Source organism: Sinohyriopsis cumingii, unplaced genomic scaffold (assembly GCF_028554795.1).
Source record: "Sinohyriopsis cumingii isolate HCF-2022 unplaced genomic scaffold, ASM2855479v2 utg002719l, whole genome shotgun sequence".
Classification (NCBI taxonomy): Eukaryota; Metazoa; Mollusca; class Bivalvia; order Unionida; family Unionidae; genus Sinohyriopsis; species Sinohyriopsis cumingii.
Genome location: NW_028316282.1, coordinates 66,912 through 91,295, shown reverse-complemented (window position 1 = coordinate 91,295; position 24,384 = coordinate 66,912). Strand labels below are relative to the sequence as shown.

Here is a 24,384-nt window from a genome sequence, read left to right as displayed (position 1 = left end):
TAAACGTATCTTGGTTAAGCGCTTGTTGATTAATCATATATATATACTTTTGTGATAATCGAAAAGATACAGACTTCGTTGAGATTTCCGGAAAAATTAACATCTAACCATTAACCAAAAAACAATTTTGCAAAAAAAACCAGTTAGGTTATATTTAAAACGATGAAATTTGCAACATGAGGAAAAATATGGATTCTTTATCCCCAAAGAATATTGAAATGCTACTCAGGAATCGACAATGATAGATTGAAACGTTACTTTTTCACAGATTTAGTAACCTGATTATGATAACAGTTACTAAGCTTGTATTTTGTATTTTCCATTAATTTATAAAATTAATAAAGAAATGCAGTTATCAAATCATCATGTTCTATTCTCTCTCGACCTCTCTCTTGAATGATTCAGTGATATATATATATATATATATATATATATATATATATATATATATATATATATATATATATATATATATATGCTTAATTGATAATTGTATCATGCTTAATTGATAATTGTAGGCTTTTATACTGTGTAAATTACTAACAACTTTTATACTGTGTAAATTACACGCATTAGAAAAAGAACAAAAAGTGGGCCATTCTTTCCTAGTTGTAAAAATCGAATCTCTCAGAGACAGAGTCCATTTTATTTTGGCTACATGCATTAGGGGTTAACTTACGCATGATGACTTCCTCAATGATTTTAACTTCGATTGAAATTAATACCTTAATTAGATGAAAATTATTGATCTAATTATCTATATCTGCGATATCAAGAATTTAAAACAAAAAAGTTACCAAGAACTGATGAAACAAATGTAGCTGGGGTGCCAGGGTGGCGTGTTAAATAGTGTGACCTGGGTACTGGTCACAACACATGGCGAGTTGAATATTAGAAACAGGGTCTTAAATAATATCAGAGGGTATTGGTCACTACACACGTCATGCTGAATAGTAGATAAACAGGTGTTGGATAGTAGATAACTAAAAGCCGAACAGTAGATTGCGAATTATTGATAGTATATAAATTGGTAATGACTATATTGTCCAAGGAAACCCAACGATGTATTTTCATGTCCATATTTTTATAAAGAGAAAGAAAAATACGGAATTTCAGTTAGAGGACAGACAAAATCACATTTTTCAATAAACACATACATTATTACAATGGACAGATTAATACAGTGAAAACGTCTGATGTAATATTCATTTTATTTAGAGGGCAGACAAACTTCACCCTGTTACATTTCTCTCCAAATATAATTCGCTGTTACAGACATACCCATCCTGTGAAAACCTTTGACGTAGTCCTCTTTTCAGTTACAGGACAGACAAGCTCCAGCCTATTACATTTCCGGATAGACATAACATACACTGTAACAGCCAGACTCAACTTGTGAATAAGCAATAACTCATTTTTTAACACATTTTTTTAACTGTTTAATTCTAACTGGCGGCCTAATGTTACAAACCCCTTTGATTCTCTCTCTCTCTCTCTCTCTCTCTTTCTCACACACACACACACACACACACACACAAATAGTTTTACATAGGGGTGACTTCTCACCTTTAAGTGTACCTTTAAGTGTCGCACGATACTATTCTTATGACGTAATAGGTAGGAGGTAAACAAGACAGGGAGCAATTATTCAGGTCACCGTTAACCACGTGAACATTACAGTCTGAGTCGCATCCTTTCGACACAACCAAGTTATTGGCGATGTCATCAATGCAGGAAGAAGTCGGACCGAAGATGCCATTTGAGACAGACCAGAGGGACCCCCAGCTGCAGGAAACTGGGTACCTTCCAAATCAAAGAGAACCTGAGTATCGTAACATACATGGACCACAGGACCAAATTAGAAACGAGTATGATGGATATGTGCACATAGTGTCTCCCGTGAGGCGTTTGGAACGCTATCTTATCCTTGGCACCGAGGGTGGGACGGTCTACAAGGAGGAGGCAGTTTTAGAAAAGGATAATATTAAATCCCTTACAGAGTAAATTGAATAATGTTCTTCGTTAATTTGAGGTTTTACCACTTTTGATTTACTTTCACTTTCTATAAACATTGTGTTAAGGCTTCCTTGTCTGACTGCAAAGAATTATAATGATGGACAAGTTGCATAATGATGGACAAGTTGCAGAATGTTGAAACTGTAATATAGTACCACGATTAATAGAAGTTTTAAGCAGTATCTTAGGGGTCGTCCATTAATTATGTCAACAAAATGGGGGAGGGGGTTTGAAAATGTTTGACAATTGTTGGCAAGAGTTCAAGATAAATTGACGTCAACAATGTTATTTTTTTTAAAAAATAAGCCACTATGCCCGATATAACAATTGAGGAACATTTGGCTTCCCTATGGGAAGATGATAGAAGCTAGAATATAAATTCTCGATTTTTTCATGAATTCAAAGTGTTATAGTCAATTTGAAATCTGTTAAACAAATAAAAGAAAATGTATTAAAATTTATTTGTAGACCTTTTAATTTCCATAATTCTATTTTTAGCATAAAAGCCAGCCATATAAAAAATTGTTAGTTTGTGGGGGGGTGGGGTAAAATTTTATTGGGGGGGGGTCACTGAAAGTTTGACAGTTGTTGACAATGGGGGGGGGGGGGGGTGTGGTAAAAAATTGCCTAAAAATTTTTGACATAATTAATGGATGTCCCCTTATTGAAGCATGGGAGAATTTAGTTGGAAATTCTATTTACTTTGATAAATGTGCGCTAATATCTCTGTATTGTTGTTATTGTTGTAGGGTTTAATGCCATTTTCCCGCACACGATAGGCTATACATGGTGGCCAGTATTAATGGTGGAGGAAGAACTGGGAAAACCCTGGAAAAAACCACCGGCCCACGAGAAGCTACTGGCAAGCTTTCTCATATACCCACATTAGCCGAATCCAAGACTCAAACCGGCGCAGACAGAGGTGAGATGGCAGTGATCGGTAACGGAGAGCGCTTTAGACCACTCGGCCACTCGGGGCCCCTCTGTTTGTATTGTATCAATATTATTCCATCATCCGGGTGGGAACTGGTTAGTTAGTGTTCCATACTCCAGGAGGGTGTACGTTTCTAATCCTGACAGGGCTAGAGATTAGTAAGCTAGTAAGTTATCAGTTGAATAAGTAGTTTTCATAATTTCAGTTATCTGGTATGTAAGAAAGATTCAGTTGTTTTCAAGATGCCTTTTGTATGTTATCATATGAAATTTGTGAAAATTTTAATGAATGAACGATGTCCAAGTTCTCTCAGATCTATCTGTACAAATCCCAGAGACAAACTCACACATTAGAGGGTTAGAACAGTTGGGAATTGGCATCTTGTATTTAAAAAGGTTCAATTTTCTGCTTTTTAAGCTCTTAGATTTGAATTTTATTCATGAAGAGACAAACAAATAAATGATGTAGATGAAAATAAACCTTTTGTCTATCAACTGACAATGGTAACAATCTGACTTTAGCAAACTCTGCTATGAGTATACACCTAAAATTGCCATGGACATACACATTTATTCATTAAATGCACTTTTGTGAGCAAATCTCATGATACTATTACCAGCGAACAATACTTTTAGGTAGAATGTGTTTCAGCACTGTTGTGAACAACTAAATCACAAACCACATATAAACACTTAAAATATCATTGAATCCTTCAAGACCGTGATGGTTGAGGACGTTCAGTATAGATTTTTCTGAACTCAGAAACAGACAGCAGTTGAGTCATAAATCATGTTTAGCATTGTATGTTCCTATACTGTATACAAAACTATTAAGTACATGTCACTAACTGTTATTGTAGTGCAAATGTCCCAGATTGTACCTCAGACTATTAAGTACATGTCACAAATATGCAGTTAGCTAACTCATTGTGATTACTACAGGATACAATATGCAGTTATCTAGCTCATTGTGATTAGTACAGGTTACAAATATGCAGCTATATAGCTCATTGTGATAAGTACAAGATACAAATATACAGTTATCTAGCTCAGTGTGATTAGTACAGGATACAAATATGCAGTTATCTAGCTCAGTGTGATTAGTACAGGATACAATATGCAGTTATCTAGTTCATTGTGATTAGTACAGGTTACAAATATGCAGCTATCTAGCTCATTGTAATTAGTACAAGATACAAATATACAGTTATCTAGCTCAGTGTGATTAGTACAGGATACAATATGCAGTTATCTAGCTCATTGTGATTAGTACAGTATACAATATGCAGTTATCTAGCTCATTGTGATTAGTACAGGTTACAAATATGCAGCTATCTAGCTCATTGTGATTAGTACAAGATACAAATATACAGTTATCTAGCTCAGTGTGATTAGTACAGGATACAATATGCAGTTATCTAGCTCACTGTGATTAGTACAGGTTACAAATATGCAGCTATCTAGTTCATTGTGATTAGTACAAGATACAACTATACAGTTATCTAGCTCATTGTGATTAGTACAGGATACAAATATACAGTTATCTAGCTCAGTGTGATTAGTACAGGATACAAATATGCAGTTATCTAGCTCATTGTGATTAGTACAAGATACAAATATACAGTTATCTAGCTCAGTGTGATTAGTACAGGATACAAATATACAGTTATCTTGCTCAGTGTGATTAGTACAGGATACAAATATACAGTTATCTAGCTCAGTGTGATTATTAACAGATACAAATATGCAGTTATCTATTACTACACTACAGTTAGTACAGGATACAACTATGTAGTGATCAAGTTTAGTACAGTTAGTACAGAATGCAAATATGCAGTTATCTAGCTCATTGTGATTAGTACAAGATACAAATATGCAGTTATCTTATTCAGTACAGTTAGTACAAGATAACAAATATGCAATGATCAAGTTATCTAGCTCACTGTGATTAGTACAGGTTACAAATATGCAGTTATCTATTAGTACACTATAATTAGTACAGGAAACAAATATGCATTGTTCAAGTTCAGTACAGTTAGTACAGAATGCAAATATGCAGTTATCTAGTTCAGTACAATTATATAATAATGCAGTTGTCTAGTTCAGTATTGTTAGTACAAGATACAGATATGCAGTTATCTAGTTCAGTATAGTTAGAACAAGATAAAAATGCAGTTATCTTGTTCAGTATGGTTAGTGCAAGATACAATTATGCAGTTATCTAGTTAAGTATGGTTATTACAAGATACAAATATGCAGTTGTCTAGTTCAGTACGGTTAGTACAAGATACAAATATGCAGTTATCTAGTTCAGTACAATTATTACAGATTACAGAATACAAATATGCAGTTACCTAATTCAGTACAATTAGTACAGGATACAAATATGCAATTATCTAGTTCAGTACAATTAGTACAGGATACAAATATGCAGTTATCTAGTTCAGTACAATTAGTACAGGATACCAATATGCAATTATCTAGTTCAGTACAATTAGTACAGGATACAAATATGCAATTATCTAGTTCAGTACAGTAAGTACAGGATACAAATATGCAATTATCTAGTTCAGTACAATTAGTACAGGATACAAATAAGCAGTTATCTAGTTCAGTACAATTAGTACAGGATATAAATATGCAGTTATCTAGTTCAGTATGGTTAGTACAAGATACAAACATGAAATTATGTGCTGAGAGCAAATGCCCTGTTTTAAGAAACAAAGATGTAGGTCAAATGTTTGAAAAGCAATTTAAACAGCTAATTGAGTGAATCTCTACATGAATGTGGTTACAGGGCCTTTCATCAAGCATGGGCTTATCATCCAGCATGGGGTTATCATCAGGTATTGGCTTTTCATCAGGTATGGGCCTATCATCAAGCATGGGGTTATCAGGTATGAGCTTTTCATAAGGTATGGGCCTATCATAAAGCAAGGGGTTATCATCAGGTATGAGATTTTTGTCAGGTATAGGCCTGTCATCAAATATGGGCTTTTCATCAGGTATGGGCCTATCATCAAGCATGGGGTTATCATCAGGTATTGGCTTTTCATCAGGTATGGGCCTATCATCAGGTATGGGGTTATCAGGTATGAGTTTTTCATCGGGTATGGGCCTATCATAAAGCAAGGGGTTATCATCAGGTTTGAGATTTTTGTCAGGTATGGGCCTCTCATCAAATATGGGCTTTTCATCAGGTATGGGCCTATCATCAAGCATGGGGTTATCATCAGGTATGGGGTTATCAGGTATGAGCTTTTCATCAGGTATAGGCCTGTCATAAAGCAAGGGGTTATCATCAGGTATGAGATTTTTGTCAGGTATGGGCCTATCATCAAATATGGGCTTGTCATCACGTATGGGGTATATCATCAAGTATGGTCTTTTCATCAAGCATAGGGTTAGCATTGGAGAATTATGATTTAGCCATTTGCTTTTAACCTGGAGTATGAGATGGATGAATGTCATGTCTAGAATGTTCTTTTTGTAAATGAGGCCACGGTAATTACCTCAGTAAACTTGAATTTTCAGATTGATAAATGATAAAAGAGGCAAAGAAGCTGTCAGAAAAATCAGAGATGTAAGTGTGGACCGAAGATGTGCAAAGCAGAAATATGTAATACATTCCCTCGCTATTTGTGCCAGATCCAGAGATCCTGAAACCCAGAAAGCTGCATATGAAATCCTGCCTGAAGTTTGTAGAATTCCCTCTGACCTATTCCTTTTCCTGAACTTCTGCAAAGAGAATAGCACAGGTTTGTTAAAAACTTCCACACATCAGACGATCAAACTTGATGGTTCATTTTTATTTATTACCACATTAATAAAATATCTGAACTGTTTGCCTACAAGTTTTTACATAGTTAAATCTCATGAGTTCTAAGCCAGTCATAGTAAATGTATGCAATGTCATATCCATATTTTGTGTACATACATACCAAAATAGTTTCTTGAATGCGTATTGGGAGCTCACTGCTATGAAGGTGCGTTGATTCTTCTGGTCACATTGAATAAAGCACTTAGAAGACTGAGTTTTATTAATCCATAAAGCTGAGTCGTGACAGGACACTAAACATACAAGGTGGTAGGTTCCAAGAAAATCATAGTGTTTGACAGTTGCCTGCCTCCCACAAGGTATTTCAGGATTGAGACATTTTGGTCTTTTATTAACATTATTATTATTATTATTATTATTATTGTATAATTATTATTCTTTATCAAAGAGAGATATACAATTATTAATTCATGGGATGTTTTTACATATTTAATATTTCATTTAATATCCCTGTCTTAGGCAGGGGAAGAAATTTTTTTTGCTTGGCAGACTGGGACAACTAAATTTTATTTTAGTTGGCTGTGGTTTTTATGATTTGATTAATATGATGTAAAATAAACTCACATTGACACCCTCTGGGTTTGCTAGTTATCGTTTATGTTAGGTGTTAAAGTATACTAAAGATTAAGTACCTACCTGACCTTGCAGATTCAGTCATGCATAATATCACTTCCCGCTAATGCCAGATGTTTGGTTCACTTAACTGGCTTGTTTATTTTTCTATATGTCTCTGATTTGGGTATTGTTAAAGATCAATAATCACATTATATTTAGACACCATTCTTACACCAACACATTGCTGAGATTGTAGTTGTTTTCAAATTCTTCACATCATGCAGAGGTGTTTTGATATGGATGTCTGCAAAAGACATTTACTCTTTCATAATTCAGTGTAGATAGATTGTAATATAAATACTTACTCTGTGCTAATTATGTGGAATTTGCGTGTGCATGTGTGATTTGGATTTTTAACATAGCTTTAACAATTTTTCAGTCATATCACTACGATGTCTGTAGTGTGGCAGTTTATAGTGATGTCTAGCACTGGGTCATCATGCCGCAGACATGTAGCATGATGTCCCACCCAGTCACATTATCCTGACACCATGCCTACCAGACCAAACACTAACCTCTTAATGCTGAGTGCCTAGCGAGGCAGCTGTTAGAACCATTTTTATATGTTTGGTATGACTTGGCTGGTGTTCGAACCTGCAACCTCCTCCTCATATGCAATGTTAGAGAAATTCTTTAAGAGGCAATAAAAATAATTCAAAATAATGTATCAGATACAAAAGAAAATTTTGGGTACAGAAAATTTAATAAAAATATTTTGAAGAACCAAAATTTGTTTTGTTTAAGCATAACATTCGTACAAGGCAGATGTATTTTAAAACTTTAAAATATTTGTTATAATTCCTTTGTGTCCCAAGAACAAACATGAAAATTGATTTGTCATAATTATTAAAATCAGCAACAGGATTTTGTAGGGAACTGCATTTTGCTTTGTTCATTTGACAATTTGAACATTTTCTAGTTATAACTGTATATTTTGCAAAAGTTGTTGCATAATTATGATTATGCAGTTGTAGGGGCACCTGGTGTATTTTATTGGGCAGCCAGAAAAGTCTTCTGGGAAACCATAAATTCTTGTGGCCATTCATTCACCTTTCTTGTCCATCCATCTTGACACAATCTTATGCATGCAAGCAGCCCTGCAAGTTTTGGATGGGTCAGCAGGAAACTTTGTACACAACAAACTTTAGCCCAGATTACTTGCTAACCCACTCAAAATGTAAAGGCATTTGTTGATCAGATCTTTATACTTTTATAAAAAATGAAAAAATAGGCCCCTTTTTTGTTTAACAATAAAAAATGTTTTGGTCAAAATTGTTCAATGAAAGCTTGATGTATACTTCGTTTCTAACATAGAATGACAGTTAATGTGTGGAAATGTGGAGTTGACATTATATTTGCAAATTTTAATAAAAAAGCTTACTTTTTGTGATATTTTTGATGATAATAATTTTAAATATATAATACAATATCTGATGAAATATCACTAAATGAAAATGTTGGCAAATGTCTACTGATGTCAACATTGTGAGAATAAAAAACCAATTAAAGAAGTATTGGAAGGTGAAATCAGTGTTTTTATTCAGTTCCAGTTTAATGATTATTCATGTGAAAAGGGTAATTCTGTTCTTATATGAAAAGAGTGGATTGACTGTTACAACAGTGGAATGTAAAATTAATCAAGTGCTTACTCCGAGGGATGGATGGGGAAGATACGTTGGATCCATTTTGACAGCTGTTGAGAACTGGCTCATTGGCATGAATATACAAGCTAATATTCTGATTAATTGTCTCAGCTGATTACAGTGCATGACAGGTAACAAATGACAGTAAAATTTTACGTAGGGTCAGCCTAAATTTGTCAAAATCACACTTAGGCAACCCCTAAGTTTTTGCTTTGACTAATCTGTGGATTGTTCTTCAAAGTTTATAGAGACACATTTCAAAAGTAACTTTCAAGTTCAGATAAGGTGCGCAGACTTCTTATTCATTGTACTTGTTTAATTTGATTTTAGGGTGTAATCCAGATGTTGTGTTCTGGGATCATACAACTGCCATGTGGTGATTGTTTTGATTACCACAAACGATATGAGAGCTATTACCCTTGACTTGTTACTGAATGCATTGTATGTCAAAATCTTGTGAACATAATTCGTTTCTCAGTTTTAAGAATACATACTGCATCATGGTCCTCATCTGAAGATATGCATGTTGATAATCTCTGCTTCAGCAATTTTTGTTAGAGTTATTGCCCTTTTTTACCTTAAGTTGGATTTAGTGTATGACAACATCTTGTGAGGTCAAGTCTTACTGTTTTCAATGGATTACCATGAAATCATATGTGTTATGGTGATGCACTTGTTGACAAATTACACTGTTGCTGCACTTATTGTTAGAGTTATTGCCCTTTTTAATTTGGGGCAGTGTGGGGTGTATGACAGAATCTTGTGAAGGCAACAGTCCTATAGTTATTCACAGATTACAGTGAATGCAAAATGTCCTCTAGATTTTGAGAAATTATTGTGCAAAATTATGGCCATCATCAGAAAATGAGTTTTTTGACAAATCCTTTTGTTATTGTGATTTTTGTTAGAGTTATTTCTCTTTTTGATTTAAAGCTAGATGTATTGCATGACAGACGATACAAATGCATCTAGCCTCACAGATTTCACTGAATTGCCATGAAATGTTGCACATGTTATGGTCATCTTGTGAAGATGTGCATATTGACAAATACCTATGATTGCTTGAATTGTATTTTAAGATCAGTGGAGTTTGTATATAAATTATATTTACTGGTGTATTGATGTATACTAGCTGTGAAATATTTAGACCCAGATTTTTATAGCAAAATCACGATTGATTCATGTTATATGCAAGCAAAACTGTTGGGACTTAGATAGTGCAGTAGTAGTGGGCCTATCTTGCACCACTGGTTCCTGATATGGTATCGGTTGCTGACATCTTCAATGGCAGAAATTTGCCTATCTAAGGTGGGTGATTTTTCTAGGTTTACCAATTTTCTCCACCATGAAAGACCACATTACTGCAACGTCTGATCTGCCAAGAGCACAGATTTGAACAACTTCTCCATTAATAAAAAAAAATAATGTTGAACCTTTTAGTGGTGTACACAAGTATCATCTGCTGCATTATATTTATAGTTGCTGGATTGTGTCTACTCTGTATTCAGCTGGGTTCATTTTATACATATGCAAAAATGATAAATCTTTGTATACTACTCATGCTATATCCGTGGAGATGCACATAAATGTATATTGTTGTTGTTGTTGTAGGGTTTAATGCCATTTTTCAGCACACAATAGGCTATACTTGGCGACCAGTATTAATGGTGGCGGAAGAACCCAGGAAAACCCCGGAAAGAACCACTGACCCATGAGAAGCTACTGGCAAGCTTTCTCACATACTCACATTGGTTGAATCCGAGACTCGAACCCATGCAGACAGAGATGAGATGGCAATGATCCATAACACAGAGTGCTTTAGACCACTCGGCCACTCAGGGCCCCTTAAATGTATATTGTAACATATCTGTATATAAATCACATCACATCACAACCTGCATTACAGCTTAAAACCTTTTGAAGGAATTCAGGGACTGAATTTTTTTCTCCATGAGATTTTGTTTTAAGTGCAATGAAAGTCAGACTTTTACCATTTTCTGTCATCATTTAACACCATTTATGTCCACTGTTTGAGTTAGAAACTCTACCTTTCTGTTCAGTAACTTTTGAAAGATTCAAGGATCGAAATCAAATTTGTTTGGAAGTTTTATAGTAGAAGACCTTGGTGAGATTTTTACCATTTTTGACTTATAATTTTGCCTTCAGTTTTGTTTTCACTCAATAATGTTTCATGGATATGGATTGAAATCAAATTTATGATAAGGCTATATATTAAGAAGACTATAAAATTGATTTTCACCATTTTTTGGCAAAATTCATCTTGAGTTATGGTCCTTGTTTGACTTAGAACCCCGCCCTTCTCTTACTGCATATTATCTTCTGAAGCTCTTGATGAATTGAAACAGAATTTGATGTGGGGTTTTATATTAAAGACATCTGGGTCATGTTTGTGCTTTTGCTGTTTTCCAGCAATATTTGATGAAGTTGTGATTCAGTTTGACTGAGACATTATCACTTTAATCACATCATAATAGTGGGGATATCTGTGGTGAATGGACACATCTCTGCTGTAGTTTTTAAAATTGATCATCTTTAATGTTGTCAAACTGCTCAGTTGCATTAACATTCAAGATTTGTGATATAGGTCTGTTGTTTTTTTTACATAGCATAATACATATATAAATGTTTTCTTGATAACCTTTTTTAATTATGCAATACTGAAATATAATTTTAAATAAATAGTTTTTCAGATAAACCCATGCATCACCATTTTTTTGAAAAAGAATTCTAAAATGTGCCCCTAGAATTTATGACAGAAGAAAAACGGTAAATTAATTGGTTAGTTTGCAGGTTATTGGTCTCCTGTTTGAAGAATATTCAAGATCCTAAAATTCAAGAAAAATTTGGGAATCATTTGCCATAAAACCTTTAAAGCCAAAAGATTGGGTAGCTCCTGTCTCATCAGTAATAACCAGTAAATGTATTAACAAGTATTAACCAGTAAATGTATTACCAAGTATTAACCAGTAAATGTATTAACAAGCACTTCAAAATATAAACATTAAGTCTGATTTCTTGCACTTGTCACAAGTGATAGTTTGTCAATAATATTAAACCAGATAATGGATGCAGGATTATATCTGACATGTACTTGATTCTGTTTTTACCAATTTGGATTCTAGGTAATGGCTGGGGTCGTGCACATCGGAGAGCTATTTCCAATTGGTATGTACATGTGTACAAAAACCGCAATCCTCTAGGTCTGGCATATCTTGTGACCAAGTACTGGGCAAGATATAACTTTTCTCACCGGGACACCCTTAGACTTGCTCATACCAGCAGTGATGACCCAACCTTACAACTTATTCTGAGGTAAGATGCATCCATTTCTCTTAGACAGCAAGTGGTTTTTCTTCTTTTCAATTCATTTACATGGGTTGCCACACAGATTTAAAAAGAAAAGTCCTTTCTGTCTATGGTTAGGGATAAAGTCTACATTTAAAGTATTTTTAGTATTTGGGAATTCTGGAGGTAATTCTTATGACCCAGTTTTCATCAGACTTGAAATATGATCTTGTATGAGTTATGTAATGAACAAGGTTCATGCATATTAATGATGTGATCTTGAGTCTGATTAACACTGGAAGCTCGTTTTTGTCAGATTTGGATCACAATAGTGTGAGATCCGTGCATACCAATGATGTGATCTTGGATCTGTTGTTGTTATTGTTGTTGTAGGGTTTAACACCATTTTTCAGCACAAGATAGGCTATACATGGCGGCCAGTATTAATGGTGGAGGAAGAACCCGGGAAAACCCCGGAAAGTACCACAGACCCACGAGAAGCATGTATGTATGGATGGATGGATGGATGGATGGATGGATGCATGCAAGCAGGCACGCTTGTAGGTAGGTATGTATGTAGGTAGCTAGGTAGGTCAATAATTATAATCCTACCTATGAAACTGTTAATTAACATTGTCATAGTCATGATTATCATCATGTATATTATTATTATGTCCAATCATCTCCTCCCTGACATGAACACATGAAGTTACTGTTGACTTGCCCGTTGCAATTTACCAATATCACGTGCATACTGTCATACAGATCTTGGATCTGGTTGGTTGGACTTGTTACAACTCTAGGGACTGTATTGCTTATCCAGCTTTGATCGGATTTGGTAAATAGGCATAAATATCCAAGATCTTTGACGTGTACAATTATGAGCACGATCCATATATATTATTAATAAAGTGATTTTCCATTAGATCGGCCAAGCTTGTGAGTACTTCTGGTATTTGCAATCAGACTTGGTAAACATGCTTATATCTTCATAATTTACAAATATTAATGAAAATTAATGAGAGGATAAAATTCTTAACACTTGGGATATATTTCTGAACTTATTTTAATCCAGAAAGAATTCTTATAAGACTATGGGAAAATAATTAAAATGAACATCATATGAAGTCTGCAAAATAGCTTACATATATTATGCTCTAATAATACTATTAATGAAATACTCAGCTGTTAAGTTATATATGTCATTGGATAGCTTGTTAGTTACTCACCCAGAATATTATCAGGGTTGGACAGGTGAGTGATATCAGGCAGCTTGCTGGTTACCCAACCAGAATATTATCATTATAGATGCTCTTTGACTTCTCTCTGTCCCTCTAAACTGCTGTGAATTGTTATGTATTGACTGTTCATAATTTTAGTCATTCAGTGTTTGATCACCTTTCAGAGTAATTCAGAAAATGATTTTTAATGATAATTTTTATCTTCAATAAATTACCAATGGCATACAAGTTTGTTCAAAATGATTGCTGAATAATCGATGTGGTTCTACTTATATAGTTTTCTGTTGCATTATGATAATGTTGTTGATATTCCTAGATATTTAGCTATAACTGTTAAGTACAAAAAGCCATATATATATATATATATATATATATATATATATATATATATATATATATATATATATGGGGCTTTTTTATACTTATATTGCCCTAAAGTGTTTTCCACAAATTTCTGTTTTTGTTTTAAATAATTGCAGGATGAATTGGAGACCCCTTCAAATATAAATGTATAACAGTATAACAGTACAAAATATTTGGGAAGAAATGAAACAGAAACTTGAAACTTGTATCATGGAAAGAGATGCTTTAAATTTATTTCATAACTTAAGCATGATGAAGAGTTTTGAATGTACTACACATTCAAATTGCAGTGTTTGTGTTTGAGGCAAAACAGTACATTTCCGATGCATCAACAATGCACCTCATTCTTTTCAAATTAGCTAAAATAAATGAATTGCATTGAGAGTTTATTCCAACTGTATGCATGACTCTTTTTTCACTCATGGCAGTCAAAAGGACTTTAAAAAGCATAGAGTACTGTCCCATGGAGTGGTTACCTTGTCCCATTGAGAGGTTGCCATGTCCTGTTGAGTGGTTGCCATGTCCCATTGAGTGGTTACCTTGTCCCATTGAGTGGTTGCCTTGTCCCCACTGAATGGTTGGCTGGCAGTAAGTAGTAGCCTTAATATATTTGTGCAGGGTCTTCAGTTGTTTACACATTTTCATACATATACTGTTGAGATTATTCATAAGCTTTGTTCTCTCAGAAACGTTGCTGGGGTTTCATTAGATGTGTTAGATTCACATGCGACCCAAAACACTAGTACTGCAATAAATGTTTTGATAAGTATGTAGTGCTAATGTACCAAAATGTACAAATAAGCCAACACAACAAGGCAGTATATATTATCAATTACACTTTCTTGTCCATAATGATACTTGAATGGGTTAAAGTTGGGCTTTGTTTGGACATGTCTGGATTAATCAAACAAGGTTAAAATCTTTAATCTAATTTCAGTTCCCATAAACAGTAATGTTGGTATTTGGTCAAATTACTATGCTTTGGTAGTAAGGATGGCAAATCATGCTTACCTCCCATGAATGATCTATTTAAGAGGAAACTTCTATAATAGTGAAAGTCGCATACCGAGCAGCTTGATTTTGAAAAAAAACTTCTTTTGTAGGGTGCCTACTGTAAAAAGTGAGATCTCTGCATTTAAGTCTAGTAGTACCTTCGCTGCAACAACGGCAAGATAAAACTGGTGTTAGGTTAAAGCCAGCTATTGTGTACTATTTACCCATCTTCTGACAAATTATGTTAATTTGTTCTGGTAGTTATTTTATGCCATTCAGCAACCTTCTGTCTTTTGAATACACACCACTACACATAGGCTGTTTTTGTAGCTCATCAAAAATTAGTTGGCACTGACCGGAATGACAGTCTTTCTCATCTGTTTTGTTCCAGTCAAGTTAAGTGCCTCATGCCACAACATACAGTATATATCTAAGGCTTAGGTAATATATAGACAAAAGTACACGTTTTGTTCCAAGTGGGTGAAAAGAATGAATTTAATATGGAACAAGAATGTCAAGGCCATCAGGCTAAGATGTATGTATCAGACAAGTTCTTCTCCCTGACTGGCCATCAGGCTAAGATGTGTGTATCAGACAAGTTCTTTTCCCTGACTGGGAACAAAGCACTTATGTGCTTTTATATTTATTACATGTCTGCATGTTAATTACACATTCTTTTCAATTTTTAATGTATACTTTTGGAAAAATGCATTTGGCGTTTGGTGTTTAATAAAAGATTTTGTACAGCCCTCTGAAAACATGTAAGTAAACGGGGATAGTCCTTGGTATATACTTTTTAGTTGTATCAGTGATCTGTTGCCTTTTTAAAATGTTTGTATGGGACATATGAATGGATTTAAACTGCAGTCATAGGCCAGTGGATTTTTTTCCTTCTCAGATGGAACAGTAGGTTCTTAACCATACAAAATGAGTGTACACAAACAATCTACATTGAAGAAAATTTATGGGCAAATTCCACAGACTAAGTGTAAATACAGTTAATTTTATAGAGAAGACTGATTCATTTCCTTTACTTTTGAACTGATTTTTATGCTTTCATTTAATGCAAGAAATTATTGATGCATTTAACTTAAATTTGACAATTTAAGAATATATGCTCAAAAAAGTGAAGATGCTGTCTTTTTCTGATATACAGACTTGATTTTTAATATTCATTTTGATATTTTTGGACAAGAAAATTCTAAACAATATTGTTCTATTTTCATTGTTTTTTCTGCTTGAACAGTTGCAGTGATTTGAAATGTAAGCAAACATACACTGCTAAGTGTGCCCCAGTAATAAAAAAGTCTGGACAACATTGTAACAAGATGAAAATTCTTCTAAATTTGCATCACAGTCAAAACAGATGCTGCTTTTGGATAATCTGTCTCAATGCTGCAAATATTGGTCAGTTTTATCATGAGATTTACTAAACAAAGTCAATTCTGCAGTATATCGACAAATTGAAAGTTCCTCCATTAAAACTTGCACCTTAAACAAATATTTAAAATAAAACATTCTGCAGACTATTTTTTTAAAACTCTGAAGCTGAAATAGATACTTGGAATTTTAGATGATTTAAATTGTTGAATGAATGTCTTTGTCATAATTGCTGTGGCTGGGATGAGTGGATTCAGAGATTTTTGTTCTTTGGTACCATATACATTTTTGGTTAAGATCGTTGGGCCCAGAATTTAGCATTGTGTGGCAACTAGCAAACTCATTTGAAGTTCAAATGCTGTAGCTATAGTTACTGTACCTTAATTTTCTTTCTTGACATGACCCCCTGAGTTTTTCTTACATTGTCTTGATTTTTGTTCTCTTTCTCTCTCTCTCGCTCTGGTTCTCTCTCTCCCCCCTCTCTCTCTCATATCATATGTTTGGTGTCACTTTGCACACCAGCTTACTATGAGAGCTCATTGTCAAACATTCTTTCCAAAATGGTGTTGTCAGCATCAAGTAGGTCTAAGGTCTCTTATTTCTCAGTGGTAGATTCCATTAAAAGCCCATAAACTGCACACTGTTACTGAAGGTACTCCCCCATTTTCCCCAGTGGTAAAAGCTGCCATTTTCATCCAGTATGTCTGGATTGCTTGAAATTACAGATGTATCTTGGTATTTTTGAATAACATATTCCAGATGGTTTATAAGTTGACTGTTATTGAATAATTCAAGTTGTAAAAGTAGTTCCAGTCTGGATGTACAATACAGAATGTATAGGTGTGTGATAGGGAGTCACATATTTACACATCATTATGAACCACCAGATCAGCCTTGTAAAATTAAATGGGTATGAAATATATATTTTCTTGGAACTGAATAATTCCTAAAGATGATTTTTGGAATGTCAGAAGAAATGTATGCACATACCCTGGGGGTAGATTCCAGTCAACCATACTTTTTCATTTTCAGATGCCTGAGGACTTAACAGTTGTTCCAGTATTTTTATATATAGTAGATACTTGTATTTTAATTTTATAGCCATTAAATCATCATCATGATTGTCATCTTTCTGATTTTTTTATTTTGAAATATTTGCCTGTATAATATTTGGACCTTTACGCATCAAAGACACAGTTCCTGATATGATAACTATTCAGAAGATAATGTGATGATATTAGTGATTCATTTTTCTTTTTCTCTGATTACTGAAACATTGTTTTGATTATGATTAGAATTTTTTGTACATAATTTTATGTGGCAGTGTTAAAATCAAAGGGAGTTTGGTTTTTAAGAAAGGAAATTGGATTTGAAAAAAGATGATTGTTGATAGCAAGAATCACTCGAACTTGGAATCTTGAAATAAAAAACAAAAATTGATTTCCAATTATGGCAGAATTATGAAAATAAAATCAGTGTTTGGTATTTCAGACCTGTACTAGGGTAATAGCAGAGATTATCCAAATTATATGGACTGAAATATGTTGTAGTGTTCTCAGATTGAGAAATAATTGACTAATGAAAATCAGCATAGAACCCATCTGGTACACTATGCATGTGCAAAACTGCCATAATCATCAGTGATCTCAGTGATTGCTCTCCATCCATTTTGTTTTACTGATTTGTGCAGACGTAACTGAATTGTGCAGGATTATAGCTATCTTCATCATAACATGTACCATACAAGATTGAAATGGATGCAAGACTTGAAATGAATGCAAGAATTTAAATGAATGCTAGACTTGAAATGTTCCTATCATACCACAGTATAAGAGGATTTCACTTGTGAATGATTCACTTTTATGATTGCCATGTGCTATAGTGAGGGATAATGATCCAATGATTCTTCATTGTAATGTCCCTCAGTATATTACTGCTTTCATAATGTGGACATGGTTATGAATTCCAGTTTTTTTCTATCAATGCATTTTGAATTATTTCACGCTTCAAGTTCTTATATCATGAGAATTAATTGTACATTGATTTCACATCATCAACTGTATTTGTGTTTTAAAGCACTATTGGGCAGGACAGATCCTTATGGAAACATCCCTCAGTATGTGTCATCATGTACAGTGGCATTATAAAGAGGGAACACTGTTGTATCATGATATAAGTATTGCATATACTTAAAGGTGGGGATATGACAAGCACTATTGATTGGATTAGTATGTATGCATTGCTAAAAGTATATAAAATTGCATTATGTAAGCAAACAGTTATTGCATTTTGTAAGCTTTGGTTTGTTAGAATTAATGGGAAACTTAAATGAATTTAAGATACATAGTACTACATATACACTGAATAAAGATGGCTACTACATATACACTGAATAAAGATGGGTACTACATTTACACTGAATAATGATGGGTACTAAATAGTACTAGATATCACTGAATAAAGATGGGTACTACATAGTACTACATATACAATGAATAAAGATGGGTACTACATATACAATGAATAAAGACGGGTACTACATATTACTACATATACACTGAATAAAGATGGGTACTACATAGTACTACATATACACTGAATAAAGATGGATACTACATAGTACTACATATACACTGAATAAAGATGGGTACTACATATACACTGAATAAAGATGGGTACTACATTTACACTGAATAAAGATGGGTAATATATAGTACTAGATATCACTGAATAAAGATGGGTACTACATAGTACTACATATACAATGAATAAAGATGGGTACTACATAGTACTACATATACAATGAATAAAGATTAAATGCAAGTGATACTTAAGATTTATTACTGCTTTGTAATAATCTGTAATGTCCTAATTTTATTTCAGATACATTGCAAAAGAGCATGGTAGAGGTGTTCTCAGTGAAAACATCAGCAAAAATCCAAGTGCAGCTGAAGTGCAGGACTTTCTGGAAGCCTGCCACAAAGCACGGAAAACCGATAATGTCAATGAGTTGTGCTACCTTATCAGGCAGCATAATTTGGCTAGAGAGCATGTCAACACAGATATGCTTAAATGCAAGGATGTATGGGAGGCACTTCTGGAGAAAATGCCTGTGGAAGCGATGCTGCGAAATTTGAGAAATATGGGCAGCCTCAAAATGTTTGCAGCGAACAGCCAAGCTGAAGATACTGTCATCCAGAGGCTGAATAGAATTAGAAGTGTGGACATGGAAAGAGAAGAAACCTATCAAGATGATGAGGAACCGATGTGTCCCAGGTCAACACATTCTCATCCATTTAGGATACTGCAGGCTTTGACAGAATATCAGCGAGGGTCGTCTACTAGGCGTAATCAATTTCATGAGCCAAATATGAGAATTGTAGGTGCTTTAGAAAATGCCTTCTACCGTTCATTCAGTCAGATAGAGCCAACATATAAGAAGTTCTGCCTCGCCATTGATTTGAGTCGATCCATGGAAAAGCCAGTTCATGGATCGCGGTGCATCACATGTGCAAAAGCTGCAGCTCTCCAGATGCTGACCATTGCAAAAGTTGAGGAAAATTATGAGATAATTGGCTTTTCCACGCAGAATCGAAATCTGGCAATTACCCCAGATATGAAAATCGATGACGTACTGAATGTTATGAGAAGAACTGGCAGCTATGAAGGGCTAGACTGTGCTTACCCTATGAAATGGGCAATTGAAAACAGAAAACCTGACATTGATGTGTTTATTATCTACACAAATAATGATACATACTGCGGGTCAGTGCATGCTTCTGAGGCATTGAGGCAGTACAGAAAATACTCAAACAACCCATATGTCAAGCTGGTTGTCTGTGCAATGAACAGCAGTGGATTTTCGTTGGCTCAAGATGAGCACATGTTGGATATTGTTGGGTTTGATGCACACACTCCAAGCATCATTGCAGACTTTTGCAGAATGGGCTGATGAGCTAGTTGGTTTGAAAGGAACCAAACTAATTATACTAGTTTCAGACCTCCAGTAACTTTAGAGAGTGAAACAGCTATTATCATCATCTACACCATTTAGATACATACATACGTACATGCATGCATACATACATACATGCATGCATACATACATACATACATGCATATTTTTGATTTTATCTGCTTAGAGCTGTTTTTTCATGTATATATTGTTACTAGGATGATTGTTTTTTTTCAAATCTTTGTTACTCATATTGGTATATGTATATATTCAACATTGGCTTCATCTCTCATTGATGTAATAAGGCTTTGTCTCTGATGACATAAATAGGCTTTGTCTCTCTTAGTGACATAAATAGGCTTTGTCTCTTTTAGTGACATAAACAGGCTTTGTCTCTATTAGTGACATAAACAGGCTTTGTCTCTGTCAGTGATGTAAACATTCTTTGTCTCTCTCAGCGATGTAAACAGGCTTTGTTATGTCAGTGATGTAAATAGGCTTTGTCTCTGATTGTGATGTAAACAGGCTTTGTCTCTGACAGTAATGTAAACAGGCTTTGTCTCTGACAGTAATGTAAACAGGCTTTGTCTTTGTCAATGATGTAAACAGGCTTTCTCTATGTCAGTAATCTAAACAGGCTTTGTCACTGTCATTGATCCAAACAGGCTTTGTCAGGGACATAAACAGGCTTTGTCTCTGTCAGCATGTAAATAGAGTTGTTGTTGGTGAGATAAATAGACTTCATCTCAGTGGCATCAACAATATCTGTCTCTGTCAGTGATTTAAACATAATTTTGCTATGAGTGTTATGAACAGGCTTGGTCTCTGTTAGTGATGTAAACAGGCTTTGTCTCTCTCAGTGATATAAACAGATAATTTTGTTATCAGTGTTTTGAACAGGCTCGGTCTCTCTTAGTGACTTAAACAGGCTTTGTCTTTTAGCTAAACATAGTCTGTTATTTGTTTTGTCACTGACATTGATGTAAACAGGCTTTGTCTTTGTCTTATAGGTAAACATAGTCTATTATTTGTTTTGTTACTGACAACGATGTGAACAGGTTTTGTCTTTGTCTTTTATGTAAACATAGTCTATTATTTGTTTTGTCACTGACATTGATGTAAACAGGCTTTGTCTGTCAGTAGTTTAAACATTGCTTTGATTTGGTTTTATCTGTCATTGATGTAGTCAGTTTTTATTCCTGTCAATGATGTAAACATGCTTATGTCTATTGGTTTTTTAAATAGACTTTGTTTCTTTTGTAAATAGGCTTTGTGTCTCTATGTAACACCAACAGATTTTCTCCCTGTCATTGACATAAACAGGTTTTGACTCTATCAGTGATGTCATAAGGCTTTATATCTGTCACACATGTCTCTGTCTGTGGTATAAACATTGCCTTAGTTGTTTTTTTTCTGTCAGTCAATATTGCTTTATCAAGTTTGGGTGATACCAGCAGTTTCAGATGAGAGGTTTCCCATGAGCTTGGTTTAGATGAGTATGGGACTGTACATATAATTAAGAATGAAATATGTTTGTATGTTTGTATGTATGTATATGTGTCTTTATGTTTCTGTATATGTTTAAATATATGTATACACTGTATAAATTGAAAATTAGCAATACTCTTTGTATTTGTATATGCATATAGCTTGACCTATTATAACAAGACATAAAAAAGACAAGTTGAAAATACGGAAGAATTAAAGGAGAACACCCCCCCAAAAAAAATCTTGCCTTTTTTGGATTAGGCTCTATCAGTGATATTAACAAAAATAAACTTAGCAGTCGATAAATGGGTGTGTTTTAAAATGATGTAAATAATAATTTTATTCACATTGTTAACATGGTAGTAGTGTTAGTTTTTTATGAATGAAATTTGAATTAATATTACTAGACTATGTACAAAGTGTATGTTACTTGGTCCCATAATGTTTTTTTTACTGTGGTATGTAAAATAAGGAGATTGAACAGGTTTTGTTTCCCCCAGCAACTGAGGTAATGGATATAAATATGACACCATTTAACATTTTCTTCATTTTGAAAATATATTTGAATATATTTCAGTTTGAGATTGTGAAATAAATATGATATTGCTTCATTCATAGAGTGTAATATGAATTTTTACAAATATATTTCATCAATTTATCCACTAAAGAACATTTTCATGCTGTACTTGAAACTTCTTTAAGAATTTAATGTCATATGCTTTACTTTGTTCGACAGTGTTTTGTTTTGCTAGTATTTAGTGTTTGTGGTTAACAGTTATTAATTGATTGTAGTTCAATAAATATAAGGGAAAAAAAACCCACATCTTTTAATCATTAGCTCACCTGGCTGAAGTGGCATATGCTCTTTATTAATATATGACTAATGAATTCAATATCAATACCTGTCCTCATTAACCACCTTTTTATGCCTTCAGCAACACCACTGAGCTCATTTTGGTCTTCTATTAGGACTGTACATTAGTGTCATGTCTTTTGTTATGAATCTATGGCTTTAAACTAATTAACAGAAAAGAGCTAAAGCCAACAAGTTTTGTAAAATTCAACAGATAATTTATTTACCAAGAATACAAAGTGAAAATTTTAAAAGAACATACAGTGTTATGAATCAAGTCAGAAATATTACTAAAAGTTTCATCACAGGTCCAGAAGTAAAGAGTATTCTAAATGAATTCCAGTGGTGTTCCAAATGATTTCCAAGTTTGAATGTGCTTATGTGCCATAGCCTCTGGTGTGCTTATGTGCCACACAGTCTTGCTGTATCACAGTGGTATAATACAACATTCCCTTGAATGAATTCACAGGAATCCTATAATAGTGATTTAGTCTAAAGATATTGAGCACTTTGTAATTCCAATGATTAAATAAATCGTTTTGTATTAAAACTTAACAATAAGAGTGATTCCACTTTGGATGTTAAGATATGAATTAGTACTTTATAATAGAATTCACCTTTATTTTAAAAAAACTGAGACACACTTTGAGGACCAGAACAATGGTGATTTTCCTATCAAATCAGTAAACAACTTTCTTGTAGAACCTTCATAATTTCTAAAATAACCTAGACCTTGAACTCAACATCTGTAAAAATGTTTACCTCCAATTAATAATGATCTTAATATATAACATAAAATCAGAGAAATATATTAACTGTAATATATTATGTACAATATTAGTAAGCACTAAACTTAGTTACTGACCAAGGTCAATCACACAAAATAGATGTACATATGAAGAAAATCCAGCAGACAATACATGATACATAAATGAATGTACATTAACACCTCCCCTCATAAAGAAAAATAAAGATTTATACATTTAAAAGTACATAAGATGATGTCTTATGACACAAAATATACATGAAGCAATAGAGTACTTCTGTACATGTGGAAGTGTACCTTGAATTAGATTATCTTTTCCCATGATGTCAATATTGTATTTGTGCAACATCACTCTCCACCTAAACAACCTGTTACTGTTGGCTTTTCATTTTGCTGATAAAAGTAGGGGCATTGTGATTACTGAATACAGTAATTGGAGATAGATCTGAACTAAAATATACACTTGAAAGTGTTGCAGAGTTAATATCAAAGCCAGTCATTCCCTCTTGATGTGGAATACTTTCTCTGGTGCTTGTTTTATATTTTTATTTAAACAGCACAATATTCCACCAACTCCAACATTATTTGCATCAAGAGACAGCTTAAATGGTTGAAATTTGGAACTGAGAGAACAGGAGCACTTTTAAATATGACCTTTAATTTGTTAAAAGCCTCCAGACATTTTAGGACTAATGAAACTTGGTTTTCTTACTCATTAAATTGGTCAATGATTCTGCAATTTTGGAAACATTAGATAAGAATTTCCAATGATATCCAGACATAAGCCAATAAAAGTAATGATATTATGATGTTTTGTATCAAAGCAATAAGACCAAATAATATTCTTCAGAGATTGATGAAATATTTCTTAAGCTCTTTGTCTTTCAGGGCGATAGGATGCCTAATTCATGCATAAATTTATGGAAATTCCAGGCATACAACTTTACCCTTTTTAAAATTGTACAGATTTGAAAAGGCCAAAAAGTATTAACTA

General features: G+C 33.9%; 1 protein-coding gene across 1 annotated transcript; it reads left to right on the top strand.

Annotated features, from left to right (window-relative positions):
• Positions 1-1,659: 1,659 nt before the first annotated feature.
• LOC149770079 (RNA-binding protein RO60-like) lies at positions 1,660-22,905 on the top strand. The gene is made up of 4 exons (XM_089949428.1): positions 1,660-2,000; positions 6,484-6,707; positions 12,189-12,378; positions 19,212-22,905. Exons 1-4 carry the CDS (start codon positions 1,720-1,722, stop codon positions 20,278-20,280), a joined length of 1,764 nt encoding a protein of 587 aa, XP_089805554.1. The 5' UTR covers positions 1,660-1,719; the 3' UTR covers positions 20,281-22,905.
• Positions 22,906-24,384: the final 1,479 nt, after the last annotated feature.

What these genes read in the sequence shown, in the direction of transcription:
- LOC149770079 (XM_089949428.1), top strand. Translation starts at nt 1,720, where the DNA reads ATGTCATCAATGCAGGAAGAAGTCGGACCGAAGATGCCATTTGAGACA. An exon ending in CTGCAAAGAGAATAGCACAG is followed by an intron (nt 6,708 to 12,188) that starts GTTTGTTAAAAA and finishes TTTGGATTCTAG; the next exon opens with GTAATGGCTGGGGTCGTGCA. An exon ending in ACCTTACAACTTATTCTGAG is followed by an intron (nt 12,379 to 19,211) that starts GTAAGATGCATC and finishes ATTTTATTTCAG; the next exon opens with ATACATTGCAAAAGAGCATG.